At 47.7% G+C, this 26,797-nt stretch overlaps 1 protein-coding gene across 4 annotated transcripts in view; it reads right to left on the reverse strand.

Annotated features, from left to right (window-relative positions):
- The window catches only part of RADIL (Rap associating with DIL domain), a 79,362-nt gene that overhangs the window by 29,219 nt on the left and 23,346 nt on the right, over positions 1-26,797 (reverse strand). For 2 of the 4 annotated variants that reach the window (XM_060282600.2, XM_088656503.1), the window contains 3 exons: positions 8,350-8,687; positions 4,717-5,397; positions 2,567-2,604 (listed from right to left, as the gene is read on the reverse strand). In XM_060282600.2, coding sequence (XP_060138583.2) covers positions 2,567-2,604; positions 4,717-5,397; positions 8,350-8,687 — 1,057 coding nt within the window. Of the gene's footprint in view, positions 1-2,566; positions 2,605-4,716; positions 5,398-8,349; positions 8,688-13,122; positions 13,274-13,666; positions 14,112-26,797 lie in introns of those variants that run through there. The other 2 variants (XM_088656505.1, XM_088656504.1) reach the window with 2 other exon arrangements.

Raw genomic sequence — 26,797 nt, forward strand, 5'->3', positions numbered from 1 at the left:
GTTTCCTCCTTTCCCTTGCGCCAAAGCGCTGCTTTTTGTTTTTGCTTTATATATAGATTGCCGCAATAATAATTCAATGGATTGTCTTAATCAAATCCCCTCCTCCTCTCATCAGATGCCTTCCTGGGTTGTTAAGGAGTTGGAGGAGGAATGCAGCCGAGCAAAAAAAAGGACACTAGGAGAGCCTCGCTGAGTGGCTGTGCAAACAAGATAAGGCGACAATAAGCACAAGGAAAAGGAGACCTCGCACAGATTGTCAGCATCGAGCTCAACAACAACCGCAAGAAGTGATCAGGCTTCTGTAATGCGGTCAACCCTAATTCTGTGCCAAGGCAAGCAGCATTCTGCAACCCACGTGGAATATGCAAAATTTGCAGTGTGAGAGGCAGTGTGGTGTAGCAGTTAGAGCATCAGACCAGGATCTGGGAAAGGCCAGGGCTCAAGCGGAGGCTTGACAGCCGTCTGTCAGGAATGCTTTGGTGGTGTTTCCTGCTTGGCAGGGGGTTGGACTGGATGGCCCTTGTGGTCTCTTCCAACTCTATGATTCTATGAAATCCCTGCTCAGCCGCGAAGCTTGCTTGCTGGTTGCTGCTTCTCAGCCTAGCCCACCTCACAGGGCTGTTGTGGGGGTTAAATGAGGTCAGGCAGGGAGCAACATGTATGCCACCTTGAGCTCCTTGGAAAAAAAGGGTGGGATATAAATGCAATAGATAAATGCAATAAACAAACCGATAGACAAGTACCAGGGACTCCCGGGTTTGAATTACGGTAGGAATCCCAGGTGGTGGCCTTGTCTAGCAGGCTTGTATGTGGCCAGGCATTGAAGGGAAAAGGACAGAGGTTTGTGACATTGGTTCCTGCGACCAGCAGGCAGAATGATGCCTTTGGGTGACATGTGAAGGTTCTTCTAGGGCAGTGGTTCCCAACAGGTGGTCTGGGGACCCCCAGGGGTCCGCGAGCTATGCCAGAGGGGGTCCGCAAGATGCTAAAAAATATATTAAATATATTTCGTATGGTAACAGATTTTTTGTTTTGGCCGCTTCCTGCGTGAGCAGAGTCTAGCGCAAAACTAGAATTAGATAGAGGCAGTAGTTCTGCTGTATGCCGTTAGATGGCGCTTTGCAAAGACTACTGTTTTGCAAAGAGGCAGCGTGCGCATTCTACTAACGCTCACCTCCCCAAGATGCTTTGCGCGTGTCGGCTTCATTTGTGCGCTACTGCGCAGGTACCCTGTCTTCTCCATTCCCCTCCCTCCTCCCTGGTGCGCGTTGCCTCTTTGCAAAACAGTAGTGTTTGTAAAGCGGAAGCTACAATTCATGTAGTTAAAAATGGACCGTTGGTTAAAAAGTGGTTCATCTCATTAAGAACTGAAAATTAAAACTAACTGTATACTGATGGAGTACTCTGCTGTAACTGTAAAAAACGTATAAATATAAAATATAAAAAGACTCTTAATTTGGCTCTCACTTTTTAATTTTAGGATTAGGAATTAATGGGGGTCCTTGTCACAATAGCGGCTCGATGAGGGGTCCTCGAGAAAATTTTGTTGGGAACCCCTGTTCTAGGGGTTTAAGTGGATGCTAAATCCTAAATCCCTCTGGGGTCCCTGAAGCCTTTCTGCACTTGAGCAGAATTGCAGAATACAGAACTGGACACAAGCCAGTTTACTCCACTCCGATCCTTTTTTATTCCCTCTCTTGGAGGAAGTACAGTGAAACCTCGGTTTCCGAATGTAATCCATTCCAGAAGACTGTTCGACTTCTGAAAACAGTCAAAAACTGAGGATCGATGGGCGGTTGGCAAAATCCATTGAAAAAATGGAAAAACACGCAGCGGAAGCCGTTCGACTTCCGAGGTGCATTGGAAAACGGAAGCAATTAGTTCCTGGCTTCGGCTTCTGAATCATTCTGCTTCCGAGACGCTCGAAAACCGAGGTTGTATTTCTGTCCAGAATGGTTATGCAACTGCAGAAGCAAATTTAATTAAGAAATGTTCCTATTAAAGGCTGTCTCTTGGGAGTTGGAGCTGAATGTCAGAAGATTCGGGATAGATAAAAGGAAACTTTCTTTTATCCACCCAGAATCTTCCAATCTAGCTTCACTCCATGTCCAATAGTTCTAGTGGTATGAAGAAGAAGAAAAATCTCTCTCCCCTTTCTCCAGGCTGTGCATAATTAGCAAAAACAACGAGAACAGCAATGACCGATGACATCGCGCTGCAATTTCTTGCCAGAAAACAAAACAGGGCTAGTCTGCTGGACTAGGTTCTGGCATTCACACAAAGCACGAATAAACTGTGGCTTGCTGTACTGTGAGAACCAGGCCCTTTTATCATTTGCTTTGCAACTGAATAGGCTTTGCACTAGTTAAGAGACCGCCTTTAAGATAAATGCTGCTTGTTATATGATGCATTTCCATGCCATATTTTGAAGGCGTCCTCCTCACTCCCCCCCCAGGATGACACAGAGCTTGGCTTGGGCAGCATGCAAACCAAAACCTATATGCATATTTATTTGGAAGCAACTTTTCGCAGAAAGAAGCGGAAATCCTGGATACAGAAGACTTACTGTTGCGACTGTTTCTCGGCTAGTTCGTTCGTTTTCTCCTGGAACCAAGGAAGGAAACAAAGAAAGGGAAAGGGAAAGAAATATTACTGAGACCGTGAAGATGAAAAAGTGCCCAAATCTGCGCAGCCAGTCCCAGTGTTGCCATTTCCCGGGGTTCCTTCCTTTTCCAGAGGCAGGGACCCTACAGCTGTAGTTTCTGCATTTTTGCAATAAAGGGATCTGTTTGTTTTCACTGACAGCAACGCGTGGTCTCTGTCATTTTCCCGGCGGAGGCGAACCAAGCGCAATTCCGGAGCTTCCAAGCCGCGCCTGTCCCTCTAATAGGGAAGCGCATTTGGGGACCAAATTTCCACGACACTTGCTAGCCATGTTTTCGCAGCAGGGAAACCCAGAGATTTGCAGGAGGACAGCCAATCTTCAGAGGAAAAAATTCCAAAGGACGGGCCAATCAAGACTGAGCATGCTCGGTGGTCGTGGAATTCCAGGCGCGGGGTGTGTGTGTGTGTGCATGTTGTGGAAAACAGGGGAACAGAATGGAGCGGCTGGAACCTTGAACAGAGGAACTCCATGCTGCAGGAAAATGAGCCCATGCAGATGTCTTATACTAAGGAATAAAGCAATTGATGAACAAATCAGACTGCTTTCACTCATTATGATCTATTCTGACTGGCAGCTGCTCCTCTCTGGGGTCTTGAGCAGAGGACTTTTCTCAGGACTGTGTTTATTCTGTCCCGCCGCTCAATGGCTCTTGCCGTCGGAAAAAGTTCTCCCTAAGTTCTCAGTTGGAATCTAAGCAGGCCTTGTTGAGTGTTGCTTGACCTTAAGGAAAACACTCAGGGCCAAAACCGGTTAACCACCTTGGTTTCCCACCACAGGTGGACTTTTTAAATTTTGTTTTACAGTATTTCATTTCATATACTGCTCTTTATCCAAAGACCCCAGGATGGTGTACAATATTAATAACCTCATGGGGGTGCAAATATGGTCTGAATGAACTTAGTGCTTAGCATATATTTTTAGCTGCTATTTTGTTAATGTTTTTAATAATGTTTTATAAATTCTAAATGCTGTATTGATCACATGACTTGCCGTAATTGTGAGGTTTAGCTTAATTTTTAGTTGCTGCTTTGTTAAGGTGTTTGTTTGTGTTTTAGATTGCAACTGTTTTATTGATAATTTGTTAATTATTTTATATGATGCATGCCGTATTAGCGATGTGCTATTACGTTTTATTATGTTATGATTATTTATTGGTTGTAAGCCGCTTTGAGATTCATTTATGCAGCATAATAATGAAAACAGAACCCAGAGCATAATAATACAAAGCGTTGTGGTAACAGAATCTTTATAATAGTCCCTCCTCTCCACGCATTTTAACAGGCCATATACTGTAGGTGGTTTAACGGCCAAAGGCCTGGGTGAAGAGGACATGCCAAGTGAGCCTCTCCGGGGAGAGCATTCCATAAATGGGGAGCCACCACTGAAAAGGCCCTGTTCTCTTTGACCGAAAGAAGGAGAGAGATTCAATTATATATGTGGGAATGTTCAGGGAGGCAGGAGAGGATATATTGTTTATTGATATCCTTCCTAACTTGCATAAGCAAGTTCTATAAATTAGCAGAGTTTTAACATTCCCCTTTGAATGCACAGCGGGTAGCTGGTTGCAGGCTTGTTTAAGCCTCTCAATATTACTGACCTGGTAAGTTCCCTTATATCCCTCTTAAAAGAATAAACACGCCACAATCTTGTGTAAAGTAGAGTATATAAAAGTAGCGTACTCACACCATTAGTTCACAGTTTGATCCCTGAAGGCAGACTTACCGGGTAGTTACAAAGATATATACATGTGGATCTACCCCATATGGAGGATTAATCCCAGTAACTGTAGACTGGAAGTCACTGCAGCTCTCATGACAAAAGGAAGATAGAGAAGAAGGGAGGAGGGCTGTGGGCCTTGTGCTTTTGTTACCTGCACAGGTAACCTGGTCACATGCCAGAGGAAGTATGTCCCAGCCCAGGAGGAAACAGGAAGTTTTCGACTGGCTGGACCAAAGATCCCCTTGCATGTCCACTCTAGGAATACAAGGAATGTTGTACTTGACTGCTACTTATGTATCACATCCCACAATATATCCAATATATATACTGACCCACACGGTCCTCTGTATCATCTTGGCCAACTTGAGGAGGAGATGGCCAAACTCCCCAGGCCTGAAGTGGCCAGCCGAGTGCTGGACGCAGAGGCACAGGAGGAAGGCGGGCGCCAGCTTGTGGTCGTCGCTGGTGGGCTCGATGAGCGTGACGATTCTCCGCAGCAGCAGGTCCTCGCTGGCCTTGTCAAACTCCAGCTGCAGCTTCCGGCGGCTGCCCCTCCGCCCAGAGGGTCCCTGCGGCGCGGGCGCCTTCTTGGCCGACGAGCCCTTGTCCCTCGCCTGGCTGCCGCAGACCTTGCAGGTGGACGGCAGCTCGGGCTCGGAGGCTCGGCGTGCGGCCTTCAGCCTCATGAGGGTCTGGGCGGGCAGTGGCTGCGTCTTCACAGGGTCCTTGTAGAGCAGCAGGTAGTAGAGGCCAAGAGAGATGAGGTCGCCGTGGTGGAGAGCCGCCGTCCTGCCCACCTCGGAGAAGTTGATGGAGACGGCGGCCCCAGTGATGGGCTCCAGGACCAGCTTCTCTTCAGGAGGGTGGCTCGAGCGGCCAGACGACTTGACCTTCCGAATGGTGCAGTGGAGGGGGAGGATGTCTGGAGCAGAGAGGCTGATGCTGGGCTTGCTGGCTTGAGTCCTCTGGCCAACGGTGTGCTGGTCGCGATTCAGCAAATAAACCAAGCTGTCCTGCACAGCGAAAACCACAAACACAGAGAGCAACGTTTATTATTTCCCTTTCTTCCTCCTTTGAATGGGGTTGGACTAGATGGCTCTTGGGGTCCCTTCCAATTCTATTATTCTATTCCATTTATATCCCACTGTCAATGGTCCATCAAAACGGCCCATCCAAGCCAGCATCCTGTTCTCTCTTTTTTAATAATAATAATAATAATAATAATAATAATAATAATAATAATAATTTGGTTTTTCAGATTAAAATTTTACAGTCACATAGTCAACATACAACATAAACACAAGATTCTTCTCTCCTCCCCTTTGTGGGTCCTATTGTTAATCATTTCCTCCTGCATCTTTTATAATAATCCAAATCTTTTATCTCTCCACTGTATCCAAAATCCACCATTAAACAGTAAGGTTTATTCCAATCCTACTAACGATTTTAACTGCTTACAATGGTCTTTAAGATAAGTTATAAATTCCCCCCATTCCTTATTAAGATTTTGGTCTTCCTGATTTCTGATTCTTCCGGTCATTTCAGCCATTTCAGCATAATCCATCTACTTGATCTGCCATTCTTCTCTGGTCAGGACTTTTATCTTCTTTCCATCTCTGGAAAGAAGGAAATAAACCAGGTGCTTATGGGAGTCATTGTTAGCCCTCCCCTCTGTGAATTTGTCCTCTTTTAAAGCCATCCACGTTTATAGCCATCCCTGTTTCCTGTGGGAGGGAGTTCCACAGTTTAATTCTGTGTTACATGAAGACCTTTCCCTTACCTTTTCACTGAACTAGGAAGCCCTGAACATTGCAAGCTTTCTTCGTAAGAGACTTGCTCCTTCCTCACTCCTTTTCTGAACCTTTTCCATCTCCATAAAATATTTTTGACGTGTGGTAACCAAAACCGTCCACAGCATAAACGCAGTTGCGCCAGAGATTTGTATAATGGCATTAGGATACCAACCGTTTTATTTTCAGAGGTGAGCTACAACCCCCAGAATTCTTTGAGGGAAAGGATGAAGGTGAGAGTTGGAAGTTTTGAGACGGATAAAAAGAAATCCTTCTCCACACAGCGCAGAGTTAAACTGTGGAACTCCCCTCCTCAGGAGGCAGTGAGGATATCAATTGAATAAATAAATGAATTGAAAAATCTGAGGACCTTAAACTTGTGCCCCCCCTGCCTCTTTGTGGTGAAAGGGCCTGGCTATGATCTGTAGCCTATCCCATGGCCCCCACCCTCCCAAATTCACGGGTGCTGTCATGTAAGACCGAAATCTGCCTTTCTTGCTGCTAACGCATGGGTCTTTTTATACGTGTTTGTGAGAGAGGAGGGTGATTGGTTTTGCCTTGTTTTTATTGTGCATTTTGTGTTCTCGTTTTGTATTTTTACGTTGGGAACCGTCATGGGCGTACCCAGGATCAAAACTAGGGGGGGGGGCAAGGGGAGGGCCCAAGGCACGGAAGGGGAGGGGCCACAAAGTGGGCGGGGAAAGTGCAGTCAGAGGTGCCGGGCTGATGGGCAGAGGCGGAGCACAGCCCGACAGAGCGCACCGTGGCGCGACCTCCCTCCAGCTGGGAGATTGAGAGAGAGATTGAGAGAGAGAGAGAAAGAGAGATCTGGAACCGCGCAGACGCCCCTCTCTCCTTGCGACCCTGTTCTCAGCAACTGCTGACCCCTGCACGGTTTTGCATGCGGGCAGATGACGGAGCCAAGCTCCTCCCGCTGCCTCGCGATGGCCCAATCGAAAAGACCCTGGCCAAAGGCGGGCGCCTTTGTCACAGAGAGGAAAGCTGGGGAGGCGCCGGCAATAGTGCAGCCGCCGCTGCACCAGGAAAGGGGGCAGCAAGGCAGGAGTTCGCCAGGGCAGGAAGGCCCCCCTGCCGCGCTCCCTGGTTCCCCGCCGTGCATGGCTTTGCCTGAGGGCGTGATGGGGAGCTGGAGGGAGAGTGCGGCGCGGCGGGCGGGAACGCCAAACTCGCGCTCCGCTGGGCTGTGCCCCTCCCTAGAAGCAGGGCTGGTGGGCGGAGACAGAGCCCAGCGGAGCGCGAGTTTGGCGTTCCCGCCCGCCGCGCCGCGCTCTCTGGTTCCCCGCCGCGCTTGGCCTTGCCTGAGGGCGTGATGGGGAGCTGGAGGGAGGGCGCAGTGCGGCGGGCGGGAACAGCGAACTCGCACTCCGCCGGGCTGTGCCCCTCCCTAGAAGCAGGGCTGGTGGGCGGAGGCGGAGCCCAGCCCAGCGGAGCGCGAGTTCGGCGTTCCCGCCCACCGCGCCGCGCTCCCTGGTTCCCCGCCGTGCTTGGCCTTGCCTGAGGGGGGGGCAGCTGGCTTCTAGAGTAGGGCAGCTGCCCTAACTTGCCCCGTGGTGGGTACGCCCTTGGGAACCGTCCTGCGATCTTCGAATGAAGGACAGTTGTACAAAATTTGATAAATGCAGTGGAGCCTCGGGTTACGTTGCCTCCGGCTTACGTCACCCTCAGATGGAGACCGGGGCAAACCTGGAAGTACCGGAATGGGTTACTTCTGTGTTTGCGCTGCTCGCGCACACGCAGAAGTGCTAAATCACGCACGCATGCACGCAGATACAACGCTTTGCTGTAATAATGACAGCCACTTTGATTTTGCAAAATTTGTCATGGATTAAGTTGCCTGCTGTTGCTTTAGTTTTTTCTGCGTGCCGCTCACAAATACACAGACACACAGTAGACCCTCGGGTTGAGTAACGTAAACTTCAGGTTGCAAAAGCGGCAAACCTGGAAGTATTTATCCAGGTTTCACCGCTCGCGCATGTGCAGAAGCACCCTATCATGCCGCACGCATGTGCAGAAACAGCGCACCTGGATACAGATTTTTCAGGGTGCACACGGACCCTTGGGACAAATTAAATTTGTATCCAGAGGGTCCACTGTATATAAAGTGGTAGACATAAATGCCGCAGAGCCTAGCAAAGGCGCGCCTCGCCTGCTTACGTGTTGCTGGCTGTAGCCTTGCAGGAGCAGTAGGTGGGGAGACTGATACAGCGAGTAGCGCAGGCTGTTGCCACTCTGCTCCCCAGCGGGTGCCGGCTGCGCATCCCTGCCACTCTCCAAGCACTGGAGGGTCTCGGGCAGCGTGGAGTAGTGCCTCTTCAGCTGCTGCTCCTCCTGCTGCCCCCCTTCGGCGCTGGCGCTGCCCGCCTGGCTGAGGCTGGTCTCGCTGACGGTGCGGCGGAGAGAGGTCTGCGTGGCGTGGCTCTTGCACCCCGTCAAAAGCGTCATGGTGCCCTTGGCGCGGTTGCGCTGGAGCTTCCGGGCCTGAGCATTGATCCCTGGGGGTGAACAAGAGGGGATTTTATGCCAGGCATCAAAACAACGCACACATCATCATCATCATTACAGTGGTACCTCTACTTACGAATTTAATGCGTTCCGAACGTACATTTGTAAGTCGAAAAATTTTGTAAGTCGAATCCCATAGGAATGCATTGGGAGAAAAAATTCGTAAGTAGAAGCAACCCTATCTAAAAATTTGTAAGTAGGAAAAATCCTATCTAAACTGCATCCAAGATGGCGGACGGAGCTCCATTCGTAAGTAGAGTTATTCGTAAGTAGATGTACCACTGTATTATTATTATTATTATTATTTATTATTATTATCATCATCATTATTAATGCCCCGCCTTTTTCCCTGGCAGAGACTCAAGGCGGCTTACAGGTGGGGAATCGTTAAAAAAATTAAGCATACATATGTGAAAAATCTATTAAAACCATACTTACTTACCGTACTTCGCCAAACCTTTATTAAGCATTACAAGTATAGGCCATCATAAAACAGCCATATATAAAATTTTAAAATATATACAAATAAACAGCCATGTAAAATGTGCAATAACGAGGATTTTCATGGGAGTTTCTTCCCACTAAATAGTGCCAATAATTGCAATAAAAAAGATTCTCCTTTTTTTTAAAAAAAAACAAAAAACGGAAGCCTTTCTGTTAGGAATTATGTCCACTGAAATCCCCCAAAAAACTTCAGAACCGTCTTTATGTATGCAACCACGGTGGCCAGAATTCTGGTAGCAAAAAATGGGAAAGGTGACTTAATTTCTACAAAGCTCGACCGGCAAGTGAAGATGATAGAATACCTGGAACTTGCGAAGATGAAGAACAAGAAACTCAAATCAGAAAGTGAGCAAAGAACATTGAAGACAATACTGTGAAAATGCAAATCTCCTGACAGGTGTAGATTGAATGTTAAATATTAAATAAAATTATAAATGTAAAAATGGTTCCTAATATGCAATACTGGTAGATATAATAGGAAGTTCATATAGGTTAAGAATGAGGTGATTTGGAAGTCAAAAATATGTGTGGTGTTAGATGATGTGTAGTCAATTAATGTTTAGTTGTCATTGTGGTATTGCTTTTGTCCGTTTGTGTTGTATGTTTTGCAATGAAGATAATAATGACATTGGGGGGGGGGGTGGAACCAATAATTACAATAAAAAACAGCAGTCCGTTCCCCAAAGCCTGTTGGAACAGGAAGGTCTTCCCTTGTTGGTGCGACGACAGCAAGGAGGGAGCCAGTCTGGCTTCCCTAGGCAGGGAGTTCCAAAGTTGCCTGGGAGGAGCCACCAACGAGAAGGCCCTCTCCCGCCTCCCCACCAAGTGTGCCTGTGAACGAAGCCTTGAATGAGGAACACGAGAAAGCCTCGCTGGATCAAGACAAAGGCCCGGCCCTCCTGGGATCCTTGTTTCCTGGGGCGGCCAGGAATCCCACAAGGGCAGCGGGTGATGCTTTTCTCCACCATCGTGCCTCAAAAGTTGGTAAGGGAGACTGCCTCAGAAACTGGAGGCTCTACTCATGGCTAATAACTCACTGCCTACAGCAGGGTTTCCCAAACTTGAGTCTCCAGCTGGTTTTGGACTACAGCTCTATAATCTCTGGCTACTGCTAGCTGGGAATGATGAGAATTGGAGACCCAAGTTTGGGGAACCCTGGACTACTGTGTGGTTTTATACTGTGCCTTTTTACTTATAAAGAAATTGGTGGAGATAGATAGATATATTATATATATAATATATAATATATAATTAATATTACACACACACACACACACACACACACACACACACACACACACCTATATTGAAGGAAAAAGGAAGGACATGCCATTGAAAAAAGACCTGCCTGGCTTCCCTCTCAGGGGATTAATAGTTCGCCTCCCAGGTTTCTCAAACAGTGGTACCTTGGTTCACAAACTTAATCTGTTCCGGAAGTCCGTTCCAAAACCAAAGCGTTCCAAAACCAAGGCACGCTTTGCCATAGAAAGTAATGCAAAATGGCTTAATCTGTTCCAGACTTTTAAAAACCACCCGTAAAACAGCAATTTAACATGAATTTTACTCTCTAACGAGACCATTGATCCACAAAACGAAAGCAATAATCAATGTACTGCAGTCACTCAATCAATCTATCAGTAGCTGAACTGGGTTCCGCACAGTTGCAAAAACAAAACAAAAAGGAGCCGCAAGAACAAAAACGCAAAATAAATAGCAAAAACAGACAGACCTCAGAGTAACACTCAAAACGGAAGTGTGGCACTCAAAACGGAGCACTTTCGGCTTCCAAAAAAAGTTTGCAAACCGGAACACTTACTTACTTCCGGGTTTGCAGTGTTTGGGTTCCAAGTTGTTTGAGGACCAAGGTACCCCAGTTAAAAGCCAGGGGAAGATGTCACAGTGAGGCAACTCCTGCCATCGAGCAGATCAGAAACAGAGGCTGGGGAGGAGGAGAACACCCACCCACCCTCAGCCCGCTCGCTCATGTCTGCACCCGCTGAAACGGCGGAGAAATTGTGAAGCATGCTGCTGTTATAGGAAAATCCTTGGGCTCGCTTGGATTGCCAAACAAAGACACCAGCCAGGAATATAGGAGCAAAACAGCAGCCAGCAGGCCTGGTCTTTATTTCCAAGGACTGTTGCAAAGGGACTTCCACCCACCACATGGGAGAAGCCCAGAGCAAAGGATGGCTTCCACTTTGATCAGTTTTACAAAGATACCCACCACAGCACCCCTAAAAATTACATCATGCATACATCACAAACACATCACAATTTGGGGGGGTCTGGTGACAGAAAACTGAGCACCAGGTTTTCCCCCATCCTTCCCTTGACCATCAAGTAACACAAAAGGAATATTGACAATTCCTGGTTAATCACACCTCTTTGTCCTGACCAAGAACCTCACCCATTCCTGGATGGTTTGCTACTGTCCACAGGATGACTACCTGTCTTTGCACCCATTTGCCAGGATGCAAACTAGTCCAGTCCCCTTAGCCCACTGACCGCACGTCACTGGCAGTCATAGGAAGCAAGCAGGTGCCAGGGGAAGAAAGCCCCCCCCCCAGCTCTTCTGCACCCAACCAAGAAATGCATGACAGATGCTGCAGGAGGGAGGGTCCTCTCTGTCGCTCCTCTGCCAGCCCTGAAGCTGAGTAGTAAAAAATAAATAAATCTGCAGGCTAGTAATTTCTATGGGCTTAATTACAAGGTCAACACAACCAGCTCTTCTGATGGCCAATATCCGTCCCTCCTTCTCTCTCTGCCACTTCAGGCCTGCACTGAGATGATGCACGTGAGATTGATATAGATAATAATAATAATAATAATAATAATAATAATAATAATAATAATATATTTATACTCCGCCCATCTGGCTGGGTTTCCCCAGCCACTCTGGGCGGCTGCCAATAAAATATTAAAAATGCAATAAAACACCAGACATTAAAAATTTCAGATGTCTTCTAAAAGTCAGATAGTTGTTTGAACGTACCGTCTTCAGTTGCAGACGTCTCCTGAATATATGGGGTTATTACTTTAATGTTTGCGGCCAGGCAAATGCTATTTGGCGGATGTCTGGCTGGAAGGAGTCTTCAGTCAGGGATTTCTTGGCTCACAGCTCCTGCTCTCAGTTCTCCCGCTATGTCCCCAGCAGTTTTTAGGCTGCCCTCCCAAAGCACATTTGCCGGGAAGCAAAGCCATGCTGGTTTCTATCGGGGCATTCGCAGGATTTGAGCACAGGGCTTGTGTATCCGAGACCAAAATCATTAATGGAAATCCCCACCATAGGTGTGCCAGGAGCTCAAGGTATGATTACTTTTAAACCAATAAGAAAAGTTCAGGAATAGATGGGGGGCGGGGGGGGGGGAAGCATAACAGATTTCCATCAAAATGGATTTTAAAAAAACAGCATGCCCCACACCCTCCTGGCCCCCATTTGCTCTCCTCTCCGAAACATGCAGCGATATAATCCTGATTGCAAAATTCATTCCAAGGCAACACACAGAGGATGGGAAAGAGAGAGAGAGAGAGAGAGAAAGCGAGAGAGAGAGAGAGAGAGAGAGAGAGAGAGAGAGAGAGAGAGAGAGAGAGGGAGGGGAGAACCATTTCTATCCCAGCTAACTGTCTGCTTGGCTCAGCTGTAAAAACAACGGCATCAGTCCTAATCTTTCCCTGACATCTTTCTGTCCAGCTTCCCTTTTCCCCTCCCAAATTCTCTCACTCTCCTTTTTCTTAGAAACCCCAGCCCCACCCCCATCAAAGAAACCCGCCTGGGGGGTCCACAGCATCCCTCCACAGCTGGCTGGTGTCCTAGTGAGCAGAGAGGGCATTTCCCCCCAAAACAAGAAATTAAAAGGCAAAAGCTGGAACGCAGAAGGCGATACACCCCCTGGATGGCTTAGGGGGGTGCCAATGGCTTACCATGGAGCAAGGGGCGTGCAATGTCCCAGACCCTCTCTGGCATAGGCTATGGGCACCTGCCCTCCTGCAGTCGAGGCTGGCAGGACCTGCAGACTGCAGCGAGGCTTCTGCTCGGCTTTGCTGCAGAGGCAAGAAATAATTAACTTCTCTACACTGTCTCTTCAGGAAAAAAAAGGGGGGAGGCTGCCAGGAAGACAAATGTGGGACTCTGGGTGGTTTGCAAGCACCCAGATGCAAAAAGCCCAAACGGCGTCCCTGCTCCGGACCCAAGTGGTAGAGTCTCCTCCCCCTCCCCAAAGTGGAACGGTCCTCTGCAATCCATCCTATGTCTTCTTTTTTGCTGCAGACCAGCCGGGTGTAAAGTTGAAGCAAAGTTAGGGAGCTTCTCAGCAGGCAGAGAAGGAGGACCCGAGGCAGTTGTGTGCGGAGGCCACAAACCCAAAAAAACAGCAATGTAGCAAGCAGCGAAATGATGAGCGTGGTGCCCACAAATCGGCTTGCCCGCCCCACCCTGCCCAATGGCAGAGCCGGGCGACTTTCATACCTTGCATCCACTGCTATCTTGTCTAGGCTGTAAATCCTGCAGGAGCCTCGACTTGGTGAATGCTACAATTTCCCATTCCTCTCCGCTTTAATTTTTTCCCCCCGAAAGCGAAAATCCCTCAAAGCATTTTTCTCTGGATTCTTTTCTGCTAAAAATGACCGCCTGGACACATGCAGAAGACAGACTCTTCTGGAAACAGGGTTTCCCCCTTATGCAGAAGTTGGGGAGGTGGCCGGGAAAGGCACCCCCCCCCCCCGGCGTCGTTCACGAGAGAGCAAGACTCTTTAACAGAGCAGGCGAAACCCTCTAAATCTAAGCCAGCCAGATGTGTGTCCCATGTTGATCCCAACATCCAAGCTAGTGCCTTATTTGGTGAGGAACTCTCTCTGGGTTCCAAAATTCATTTTTGTTGTTGTTGTTGCTTTAAAATCCATCCTTCCTTTGCTGGGAAAATTAAAGAGGTGACCGGGGAAAGGGAGAGCGAGGGGAGGGGGCTGCCCATACTGTTTACATGCCTTGGGGATTAGAAGAGGTGGACAAACACAGCAGAGTGTTCCTGTGCTGCGGCCTGCAGCCGTTTTAGGCAAAACTGGAGTCCTGCGTGGCCATAAATCCGTCTCACACGACGCCGGCCGGCCGGCCAAAGGAAGGAATCGTGAGCCCTCATGGGACATGCAGGAGTCGCGTTCAAGGCAAAATTTGGACGAGCCTTTGCCAAGGAATTGCACGCGCGTGAACACGCACCCAGGCTCGTTTCAGAGTCCTGTGATGGCGCCTGAGCCATGCCAACTCCAGGGCTCTGGCGGGCGTCCATGGATAAAAAGAGAGAGGGGTAAGATGAACAGGCCAAAGTTAGGCTCTTTTCAAGACTTAAAGGGAAAAAGGTTGTGCTTTCTGGAGGGAATTCTAAGAATGGCTTAGGAAAGAATTTAAGTTAATGTAAATTTTTGTAAGTTAAGTTAGGTTTAGGCAGAAAGCTGCCTACTCTCCTTTCCTTACTCTGAGATACTCAGTGGCAGGGAGTGCTCAGAGGGGTGAGGAGGGGATATAATGGAACCTTGGAAATGCTGTGCCCCACAGGTTCCTCTTGTGGCAGGAGGGGGCCTGTGGGAGGGCAGCATGGAAAAGGAGGAGGGTTGAGTTAATATTATAAGAAAAGGATTCTAAACTGAAATAGAAACCCGCCATAAACTTTAGATTTTGTTTAAGGAAAACCAAGAGGAAGACCACCGAGGAAGTCACAAGTATAAGGTCAAGGTAATAAGAATTGGGGAGTTAAAATTCTCCCCTATTGTTGTTATGTTTGTATTTGTTTAAGTATACTTATGAATGAGTTGGGGGAAACCAATCCTCAGAGCTCCTCCATTCCTGTCCTCTCAGTGGCAGGGGGGGGAAGAGGGGGGAGGAGGGAGGGGGGAGGCCAAACCCAACTTACAATGGACCCCTTTGATTCTCAAAGCACACGGGTTTCACTGGTGGCAGAGGTGAACCAGTGGGTGGAGGGAAGACGAAGGGACAGTGTTATATTGTATGTTATATTGTATGTTTGTGTAGTTTGTTTAGTTTTGTTTGTAAAATTAATAAAAATTATTTTTTTTAAAAAAAGGAGGAATCTGAGTACTTGGATCAATAAATCAATGGTCTCTGACTCACCACCACCCCGAGACTGCGTTGCCAATGGCCAAGGGGGCTGCTATTTAAGGTGCCCAAGAACCTCTGGAGGACCACAGCTTCGTCTCTTGAATGTCAGAGGTTTGTCAGACAGGATGGCCACCCAGAGGGCAGTCCTCCATCCGCTGGTCTTCAACTGGTGGGTCGCAACAGGAGCACTTATCCCACAAGTGCCCACTTTGCTGAACTGGCATTGCTGCAGGTGCCACCAACTCAATTGTTCAGTGTGGCACTTTGGAACTCCCTGCCTCTTGATATACCCAGCAGGCGCTTTTGCTGTTCTCTTTTTGTTGCCTGCTAAAAGCATTCTTGCTTAGGCAAGCTTAGAAAGCTGGTGTGAGTTTCAATCTCTTTGGGTATTTGAACTTTTTGTATCCTTTGACCTTATGGCTGTGATTTTCTTTCCGGATTTCCGTGTTTTACCCTTTTGGCCTGTGTGGTCTTTCTACAGCCAAGCGGTGTATGAATCTGTGAAATAAAAACAAACTAAATACAGGCGTCTCCCTACCCAACTTGCGTGCTTTAGCGGCGCCAAGAAAGAATAAAATACAGTGGTACCTTGGTTCTCAAACTTAATCCATTCTGGAGGTCCGTTCCAAAACCAAAGTGTTCCAAAATCAAGGCACCGCAATAGAAAGTAATTCAAAATGGATCAATCCATTCCAGACTTTTAAAAAGGAAAAGGACCCCTGACAGTTAAGTCCAGCCATGAACGACTCTGGGGTTGCGGCGCTCATCCCGCTTTACTGGTCGAGGGAGCCGGCGTTTGTCCGCAGACAGTTTTTCCAGGTCATGTGGCCAACATGACTAAGCCACTTCTGGCGAAACCAGAGCAGCGCACGGAAACGCCGTTTACCTTCCCGCTGGAGGGGTACCTACTTATCTACTTGCACTTTGACGTGCTTTGGAACTGCTAGGTGGGTAGGAGCAGGGACCAAGCAACGGGAGCCCCGTCACAGGGATTCGAACCGCTGACCAGGGGCGTAGGAAGGGAGGGGCGATGGGGGCGCTCTGCCCTGGGCAGTGCGATCCCAAGGGCGCCATGGCAGCTGCCCTCCCGCCCGCGCTGGGTGCCCCGCCCCAGAACGTGTGCCCCGCCCCTATGGGTGGAGCGCCACACCCCCAGAACACGTGCCATGCCCCGCCCCCACCTGCTCTCCGCCCCCGGTGCCAGAAAATGAAGCTCCGCCAGTGCCGCTGACCTTCCGATCGGCAAGCCCTAGGCTCAGTGGTTTAGACCCATGTCCCTAGACTTTTAAAAACAACCCTTAAAACAGGAATTTAATGTGAATTTTACTATCTGACGAGACCATTGAGCAATAAAACAAAAGCAATATTCAATGTACTGTACTATAAAATAAATAATGCAGTATTGTAGATCAGGCATGCCCAGCTTCAAGTAGGCTGCTTCCCCCGAGGTGGGTGCAGGGTGGGCGGGCACGCAGATCCCCCCCCCAAGCCAGCCCTTTCTCTCTCTCCCTCCCAAGTATCTCTCTCTCTCAGAATACTGCAATTACAATGGGGGGGGGGGAGAGACGCAAATTAGCAGCGCAACAGTAAAAACAGAAGCCCAGGTCTCAAAACGGAGCACGTTCGGCTTCCGAGGCAAAGTTCACAAACCAGAACACCCACTTCCATGTTTCCAGCATTCGTATTCCAAGTTGTTCATGGACTAAGCTGTTCGAAAAGTGAGGTGTCACAGTAGAATCATTCCAGGAAATGACAAGCAAGAGCTGGAGAGGCGTCGCAACTTGTGAGGAGACCCCTCTTCGAGCCCGTCAGTGAGGCAATTTAACATGAATTTTACTATCTAACGAGATCATTGATCCATAAAACGAAAGCAATAATCAATGCACTGTACTATAAAATAAATAAGACAGTATTGTAGATTATGAAAATTAAAATAATTTTTTTTCTTACTTGCTCTGATGATAGCCATTGTTTGGAGGGGGCACTTTTACCCATTTCCGCAGTCACACAATCAATCAATCAATCAATCAATCAGCTGAACTGAGTTCCACACAGTCACAAAAACAAATTAACTGAAAAAGCCTCAAAACCAAAAGCACCAAATGCAGTGGTACCTTGGTTCTCAAACTTAATCCGTTCCGAAAGTCCGTTTGACTTCCAAAATGTTCGAAAGCCGAGGTGCGGCTTCTGATTGGTGCAGGCGCCCCGGAAACAATAGTTGACAGCCGCATGGGACATTTGGCTTCTGAAAAAAATTGAAAACCAGAACAGTTACTGGTATTTCGTTTTCGGGTTTGGGAACCAAGGCATTTGAGAACCAAGGTGTTTGAGAACCAAGGTACCACTGCACCTCCCTTCATCAAAAGACCACAGGGCTGTTTGCAACACAGAACGCAAATACCAACATTGATGTGTAATATCAACACACATGGGGTCACGAAGAGTCGGACACAACTAAACGACTAAACAACAACAACATCAACACACAAATGTCAACACAGTGGTACCTCATGTTGCGAACAGGATCCATTCCGGCGGCCCGTTCGCAACACGGAAAGGCCGCAACACGAAGTGCCGCATCTGCGCACGTGTGTGACGCAATGCAGCCCTTCTACGCATGCACAAAGCGAGATTTAGCACTACTGCGCGTGTGCGCAGGTTACGGACGCGCCAAACCCGGAAGTAACCGACTTCCGGGTTTGGCATGTCCGTAACCTAAAAAGACGCAACATGAAGCAGATGTATCATGAGGTATGATTGTACATAGATAGCTGTGTAGGATAAAAACCAAAAGAGTTCTACGAATACAATGGTAAGGGGAAAAAATACAGATTCTTATAATCACAGAGAAAATCGGAAATGGGAAAAATACGGGGAAAAGGGCAGGGGTACAAAATCTTCCTTCTGCCCCAAGGTAGCATTTATTTATGTCTTTATTTCAAAGCATTTGTACACTGATTGATTGTCAAAAGAGAAACCTGGGAATGGTTTACAAAAAGATAAAACCATAAAATGGGGGGGGGGATTCAATGCATTAAAACATACAGTAAGTTAAAATGTTGTTGTTGTTGTTGTTTAGTCGTTTAGTCGTGTCCGACTCTTCGTGACCCCATGGACCATAGCACGCCAGGCACTCCTGTCTTCCACTGCCTCCCACAGTTTGGTCAGACTCATGTTCGTAGCTTCGAGAACACTGTCCAACCATCTCGTCCTCTGTCGTCCCCTTCTCCTAGCGCCCTCCATCTTTCCCAACATCAGGGTCTTTTCCAGGGAGTCTTCTCTTCTCATGAGGTGGCCAAAGTATTGGAGCCTCAGCTTCAGGATCTGTCCTTCCAGTGAGCACTCAGGGCTGATTTCCTTCAGAATGGATAGGTTTGATCTTCTTGCAGTCCATGGGACTCTCAAGAGTCTCCTCCAGCACCATAATTCAAAAGCATCAATTCTTCGGTGATCAGCCTTCTTTATGGTCCAGCTCTCACTTCCATACATCACTATTGGGAAAACTATAGCTTTAACTATACGGACCTTTGTAGGCAAGGTGATGTCTCTGCTTTATAAGATGCTGTCTAGGTTTGTCATTGCTTTTCTCCCAAGAAGCAGGCGTCTTTTAATTTCGTGACTGCTGTCACCATCTGCAGTGATCAAGGAGCCCAAGAAAGTAAAATCTCTCACTGCCTCCATTTCTTCCCCTTCTATTTGCCAGGAGGTGATGGGACCAGTGGCCATGATCTTGGTTTTTTTGATGTTGAGCATCAGAACATATTTTGCGCTCTCCTCTTTCACCCTCATTAAAAGGTTCTTTAATTCCTCCTCACTTTCTGCCATCAAGGTTGTGTCATCTGCATATCTGAGGTTGTTGATATTTCTTCCGGCAATCTTAATTCCGGCTTAATTCAGTTAAAATATTAGAACAGATTAAAATTCACACCAACTTTCTAAGCTTCTGGGGTAGGCTTGTCTAAACCAGAACTGGCTTTAGCAGTTTTTATATTGACCTGCGCAAAAGGGTTTATATCTGTGTAATAAATGTAATAATACATGAATAATATATTGTGACCTGTATATCACTCATAATGGGGTCGGCCTTTTTCATTTTATGGTGTTTCCTTTGCAATCTGCCTGTGCAATGTCACTGATGAAAACCGGGAAGAGAGCTGGGCTTGCAAAGGGAGGGAGGGGTGCAAAAAGCAACGCCAGGGCGCTCTGCTGCGTCCGATTCCTGCACCGTCGCCCCCAAAGCCTGCAATTTCGTGGCACATTCCTCCTCCTCCTAGGCCTCATTCCTGCCGCTTGCCAGGAATAACTTGGCACTAGGGCTTCCCATTCATGGAGGAGCTGACTGCCTCCCTTGCTCTGCTCAGCACTTTCTTCTGCAATAGCCGTTCCGCATTGGTAGGAAAACAATCTTTCAGCATCTGCACTTTGGAACTCCCTGCCAATGGACACCAGGCAGGCAACTTGGCTGCACACTTTGCGGCGCCTGCTAAAAACATTTCTGTCTGGGCATGCATGCTCAGGTGTGCAGAATGCTGCTGTGGGTTTTCACCTGCTTCTTAGCCTATTGCTCATTTTAATTACAGTGGTACCTTGGTTCTCAAACACTTTGGTACTCAAACAACTTGGAACCCAAACACTGCAAACCCGGAAGTAAGTGTTCCAGTTTGCGAACTTTTTCCAGAAGCCGAATGTCCTCCGTTTTGGGTGTTACGCTGAGGTCTGTCTGTTTTTGCTGTTTATTTTGCATTTTTGTGGCTCTTTTTCTTTTGTTTTTGTGACTGTGTGGAACCCAGTTCAGCTACTGATTGATTGATTGATTGATTGATTGACTGCAGTACATGGTTAATGCTTTCATTTTATGGACCGGTGGTCTCTTTACATAGCAAAATTCATGTTAAATTGCTGTTTTACGGGTTGTTTTTAAAAGTCTGGAATGGATTAATCCGTTTTGCGTTGTTTTCTATGGGAAAGTGCACCTTGGTTTTGGAACGCTTTGATTTTGGAACGGACTTCCGGAACGGATTAAGTGTGAGAACTAAGGCACCACTGTATATCAATTGAATGAATGAATTGGACAATTTAGGACCCTAAACTTGTGCACTCACTGGCTCTTTGTGGCGAAAGGGCCTGGCAATGATCTGTAGCCAATCCCATGGCCCCCGCCCTCCCAAATCTTGAAAGCCAGCCCTGCCTCTCCAGTGAAATCAGACGCATTGACAGGCGGCTGAAAGGGAAATACTCCGCTGGAACTATAAGCTTGTTTCGGAGTTCACTCTCACGCTCTCTCACTAGAGAAAGCAGCCTTCAGCTTCCTTATCTGTAGGAAAGGAAGCTTCTGTATTTACTTTGCATAGCAAAAACCAGGGCTTTTTTGTGTGTTTTGCTTCGGTGGGGTGGGAAATCGCGGAGCTTTCTTACGCTGGAGAGAGCTCCGGTTTCAAACGCCGTTCAAACTCTCCATGCCACACTGGAAAGATAAACATGGGACTTTTCCTGAGCATAACAAAGTCCCTCTATACCTCTTTTTTGGGCCAAAGTCCCTAGCTAGCAGCTCCCCTTCCACCCTCCTGTCGATCTCCGGCATGGTATAGCTGCCCGCATTTTACAAACAGGGATATCATAGAATCATAGAACTGTAAAGTTGGAAGGGACCCCCAAGACACATCTAGTCCAACCCCCTGCAATCAGTGCCGTCTTTCCCATAGAGCTTAGTGGTTTGTTGCGCCAGGGCGCTGGCCTCTCAGAGGCGCCCCAGCGAGTGGGGGAGCTGCATGGCTTTGCCGGTGGCCTCCCCTTTCCCTTCTGCACGCCCGCCAGTTGCGCGCCCATCAACCATATGGCTGGCGGGCATGCAGCTTCCTTCCCAAGCCTCCGCGGGAGGAGAACGATCCCCGCGGAGGCTTGGGAAAAGGTCAACAACTCTGGGAAACGGAGTGGGGGGCGCCGGAGGGATCTTTGTACCATGGCACAGGATATGCTTAAGACGGACCTGCCTGCGATGCAGAGGATATTTATGCTTGTAATTTGGAATGGGGCAGGATTTGAAGCCAGACCCAGGGACCTGGTTTTAGATATTTTGCATTCAAAGGTGATGTTACTGAATTTGCACTTTCTGAAACAATAGAGCCAGTGTTGGTGTCATGGTTAGAGTGTCAAATGTGGACCTGGGAGAGACTTGGGTTCAAATCCCCCACTCGGCTATGAAGCTCACTAGATGAATTTGCGGACTAGCCAGTGTCTCTCTCAGCCTGGTCTACCTCACAGGGTTGTTGTGGGGAATGATATGAGGAGAAGCATGCAGCATGCCACCTGGAGCTCCTTGGAGAAAATGGTGGGGTATAAATGCAATATATACGGTATATATACGGTATATATACGGTAACCGAAACGCAGCCATCCTGCAAAATTCACACTTCTCTGAATTTCGCAATTCTGCCAGGCAGTGTGTACAAAAAATGCATATACTTGGATAAAGCATGCAAAAAAAATGTTAGTGGAAATAACATGCAGAAATGCATTGCAAAAAATGTGACTACTTGGAAACAAACACATACAAAAATGTGTCTATTGGGATAAATTTGCACAAAAACGCTGATGGATTTTCCTGCATTTTTGGGTGGGGGTGGGGATGTTGGGGTGGGGATCACAAACGGAAATTAAAGTTGGGAAAATGAGAAACTGAGAGGGATCAAACATGACACACACTGCTCCTCCCCAAGGCCTGATCTGAGATGCTGAATGAATGATGATAATGATAATGATTATGATAATGATAATTTATTATTTATACCCTGCCCATCTGGCAGGGTTTCCCCAGCCACTCTGGGTGGCTTCCAACAGAATATTAAAATAATCTATTAAATACTAAAAGCTTCCCTAAACAGGGCTGCCTTCAGATGTCTTCTAAAAGTCTGGTACAGTAGTTGTTTTTCTCTTTGACATCTGGTGGGAGGGCGTTCCACGGGGTGGGAGCCACTACCGAGAAGGCCCTCTGTCTGGTTCCCTGTAACTTGGCTTCTCGCAGGGAGGGATCCGCCAGAAGTGGCTGTTTGCCACTCAGGTGCTTCTTTCCTCCGTTCTCCATCAATTAATCAGAAGAGAAATTGTGCTCGAAAATGGAGAAAGACAAATTTTGGGGAAATTCTCACATGTGAGGTGCAGGGTTTTTGCTGTGCTCCTTTTGAGTGTGGCTGAAAAGACTTTTTTTGTACTAGCCCAGAGATGGAAAGAAGAAAGAGTCCATACCGGAGAGGAATGGCAAACCAAGCGCTTGGAGTACGCCGAAATGGCAAAACTGACCTGAAAGTTCAGGAACGGAGAAGACCAAAACTTCAAGGAAGAATGGGGAGAAATTATAATTAACCTAGGAGACCACTGTAAGCAGATGAAAACATTATCAGAACTGTGCAGGTGCGTGGCACGATTTGGCGCTTGTGCGCATGCACGAAGCGCAATTTAGTGCTACTGCGCTTGCGTGAGCGGAGAAACGCAGAAGTAACCCTTTCCAGTACTTCCGGGTCACCGCAGGACGCAACCTGAAAAAACGTAGCATGACGCAAACGTAACATGAGGTATGACTGTATGTATTTGGTAGTGTTAGAATTCAACACTTGTAAAACCAAGTAAAAATTATTTCAAAAAAAAAATACAAATGATTTCTCAATGTGGCTGGGGGATGTTGTTCTTTGTGAGTGCCCTTCCTTTCATTCCACAAATCTTCTTGCTGGTGGCGGGCAGGCTGCTGCAGCCTTCCCGGGTGCTTTTTGTTCTAGCGCAGAATCTCCTGCAGGGAACGAGAGGCCCTTTGGGCTCCTGCCTTCTCCTTGCAAAGGCTAGCTGCGCAGCTTTTTGTCTGGGCCGCAAGGTCCCGCCCTTCCCCAAGCGACGCCACACTGCCATTCACCAGGCCTGGCAAAAGTTCTCCCACTTCCTCCAGGGGTCTGTGTCAGAACAGAACAAGCGCCGCCGTGTGCAGGCTGTTCCCGCCCACAGGTGCCAATTCACACATTTCAGCAGAGTGCTTGGCATTTCACGTTGCTTGCATGATAAAACAGGCAATTGTAATGGGAACGGGGGCAGGGGGGGGGGCTTACAAAATAACCAGAATGGGATAAAAATAACTCAACGGTTGCAATCCTCTTTCAGTCTTTCTTCCCAAGGCAAGAAAACCACTTTAGTCGAGACAGAAGGCTCAATCCTTGGGTTCGTATTTCAGGGCATCTAGGTCACTGGTGCACGTAGGATATAGAATTGTAGAGTTGGAAGGGACCCCCAAGAGTCATGTAGTCCAACCCTCTGCAATGCAGGAATCTCAACTAGATCATCCTTGACAAATGCCCATCCAAGCTCTGCTTAAAAACCTCCAAGGAAGGAGAGTCAACTGTCTCCTGATGGAGTCCGTTCCACCGTCCAAGGGCTTCTTGTCAGAAAGATCTTCCCTTTCAAGGGAGACCGTTCCATTGTTCAGTGGCTCTTACTGACAGAAAGTTTCCCCCCCCCCATATGTTTCGTTGGAATCTCCTTTCTTGTAACTTGAATCAGTTGGTTCGGGCCCTACGCTCCAGAGCAGGAGAAAACAAGCTTGCTCCATCTTCCATGCAGGAGCCTTTGAGATATTTGAAGATGGCTATCCTATCTCCTCTCAGTCTCCTCTTCTCCAGGCTAAACATCTCCAGCTCCTTCAACTGTTCCTCACCAGGCTTGGTTTCCAGACCCTTGATCATCTTGGTTGCCCTCCTCTGCGCACCTTCCAGCTTGTCAACTTAAATTGTGGTGCCCAGAATTGGACACAGGATTCCAGGTGTGGTCTGACCAGGACAGAATAGAGTGGGGCTATTCCTTCGCTTGACCTGGACACTAGGCTTCTGTTGATGCACCCAAGACTCAAATTGGGTCTATAAGACCCAAAAAATTAAGTAATGTGGACTAAATTCCCCCTGGGATTGGGGCCCTGAAGCCTAAGCTTCATTCGTTTCATAGTAGACTCCTCTGCACACTTTCCAGCTTGTCAATCTCCTTCTCTGTCTGAGAAAGACTCTTTCTAAAATCCTGGGGAGATGATACTTGCTTGGTCATCAGATGGATGTTCAGTTTGCTTCTGTCCCCGCAGTCAGCTTCCCCAACCCGGTGCCCTCCAGTCATTGCTCCACTGCCACCCTTAAGCAGCAAAAAAAAGACTGTTGTAGGCCGGGATGTCTTCTCCTAACCTTCCAAATGAGATATTAGTTTGTGCTTGCTTTGCCATTTTGCTTCCTGGCCCTTCTTCAGAAACCGCCTCCTTCTCATCTGAACCAACCAGGCTGAGAACTTTGCTCTATTCCAAGACTCGCAAATGGGCAGCGGAGGGAAATTCTCCGGCAGTTTCTCCTGATGTGAATTTCCTTGCAGGAATTTAGAACACGGAAAGGGCCACAGGTCAGCGGTGGGATAGCCGCTTTGCAAGCAGAAGGTCCCAGGTTCCATCCCTGATGGCATCTCCAGGTAAGTTTGGGAGGGATCTCAGACTAAAATCCTGGGGACATGCTGCCAGTCAGCGCAGACAATATTGAACTAAATAGGCCAACGGTCTCACCCAGTTCTAGGCAGCTTTGTGTATTCCTAGGAATTATAATGAAAGCAGTGGCAGCTGTAGTCGCAGTTTTGGGATTTTAAGTTGCTGAGCCTCCTTGGAGACCGTTTTCATGCAAGAAACAGGGTGTGCCCAATTTCATAGCAAGATAGGGTTGTTGTTGTTGTTTAGTCGTTTAGTCGTGTCCGACTCTTTGTGACCCCATGGACCAGAGCACGCCAGGCACTCCTGTCTTCCACTGCCTCCCGCCGTTTGGTCAAACTCATGTTCGTAGCTTCGAGAACACTGTCCAACCATCTCTATGGCAATATAGGGTTGCCATATTTTAAATAGTGAAAATCCGGACATTTTCCTGATTTCCGTTCAGACATTGCTGCCGGCTTCTGTATTCCGGATATGTCCAAGAAAATCCAGACGTATGGCAACGCTAACTATAATAATATTCCACGAAAAACTCAGCAAAATCCCTTGGTGCAGATCTTCCCTAAAACATATAAAAACGTTGCAAACACCAGGCAAAGGAGAGAGAGAGTTTTGCAATGTTTGCTGGGCTTTGTGATCTGAGATTCCGCCGTTCTGACTGCAGGTTGGGGTTAAGTCTGTGCGGAATTTTCTTTGCCTCAAAGGTGATAAAACATTCTGTGACGCCCAGTCCAAACTGGGGGAAATTAGCAAAAAATTATATAATTTATAAGTGAAAATATAGAAAAGGGGTGAAAAAAGGAAATATGCAGGAAATGATATTATTTTGAAATAAACCAGAGAAGGAGGTGGAGGGAAGTCTGGGGGGAATGGGGAAATGTTGGGATTGTGAATTATGTTATGATGTAATATTGAAAAAATGGAGAATTCAATAAAAATTATTTTTTAAAAAACTTGGGGGGGGGGGTTTAACAAGCAAGGATCATGGTGGCAGCACAAATGCAAGGACTGCGGCCGAACCGGTTTCAGCCGGGATGCCCTTCTGAGCCGGTGTCTGCCTTTGCGCGCTTGTCACAAAAGTGGCCTAATCCTGCTCGCCTGCCTGACATCTGCTTCTTGCTTGGATAACTGTCCTGTCCCCAGTTATCAGCTTATGCGATGCATCAACGATAGGAGATGGGGAACATCTGCTGGACGCTTCTCCCTCCGGGGCAGAAAGGAAACAGACCAGCAAAGGGCTCTCGGAAAACAGATGTCCTTGAATCCCGAAACACACATTCACCAGCGTTTGGAGTCAGCTATGGAGACAGGGAAACCTCTGGCTGATTTGGAAGGGGTCCTGTTTCTCAAAGTGTTCTACAACAGGGGTGGCCAACTCCCAAGAGACTCTGATCTACTCACAGAGTTAAAAACTGGGAGTGATCTACCCCCTTTTGGGGGGTTCAGGTCAAAGCTGTTGAGATTTTTTTAAGGAAGGGAAGCCCTGTTTTTTGGGGTTTAGGTCAAACTTGTTGAGCTTCTTTTAGGAGGGAGGGAGGCCCATTTTTGTTTAGGGCTTCAGGTCATGTTGTTGTTGTTTAGTTGTTTAGTCGTGTCCGACTCTTCGTCACCCCATGGACCATAGCACGCCAGGCACTCCTGTCTTGCACTGCCTCCCGCAGTTTGGTCAAAATCATGTTCGTAGCTTCGAGAACACTGTCCAACCATCTTGTCCTCTGTCGTCCCCTTCTCCTAGTGCCCTCCATCTTTCCCAACATCAGGGTCTTTTCCAGGGAGTCTTCTCTTCTCATGAGGTGGCCAAAGTATTGGAGCCTCAGCTTCACGATCTGTCCTTCCAGGGAGCACTCAGGGCTGATTTCCTTAAGAATGGAGAGGTTTGATCTTCTTGCAGTCCATGGGACTCTCAAGAGTCTCCTCCAGCACCATAATTCAAAAGCATCAATTCTTCGGCGATCAGCCTTCTTTATGGTCCAGCTCTCACTTCCATACATCACTACTGGGAA

Source organism: Zootoca vivipara, chromosome 13 (assembly GCF_965207765.1).
Source record: "Zootoca vivipara chromosome 13, rZooViv2.hap1.1, whole genome shotgun sequence".
Taxonomy (NCBI): domain Eukaryota; kingdom Metazoa; phylum Chordata; class Lepidosauria; order Squamata; family Lacertidae; genus Zootoca; species Zootoca vivipara.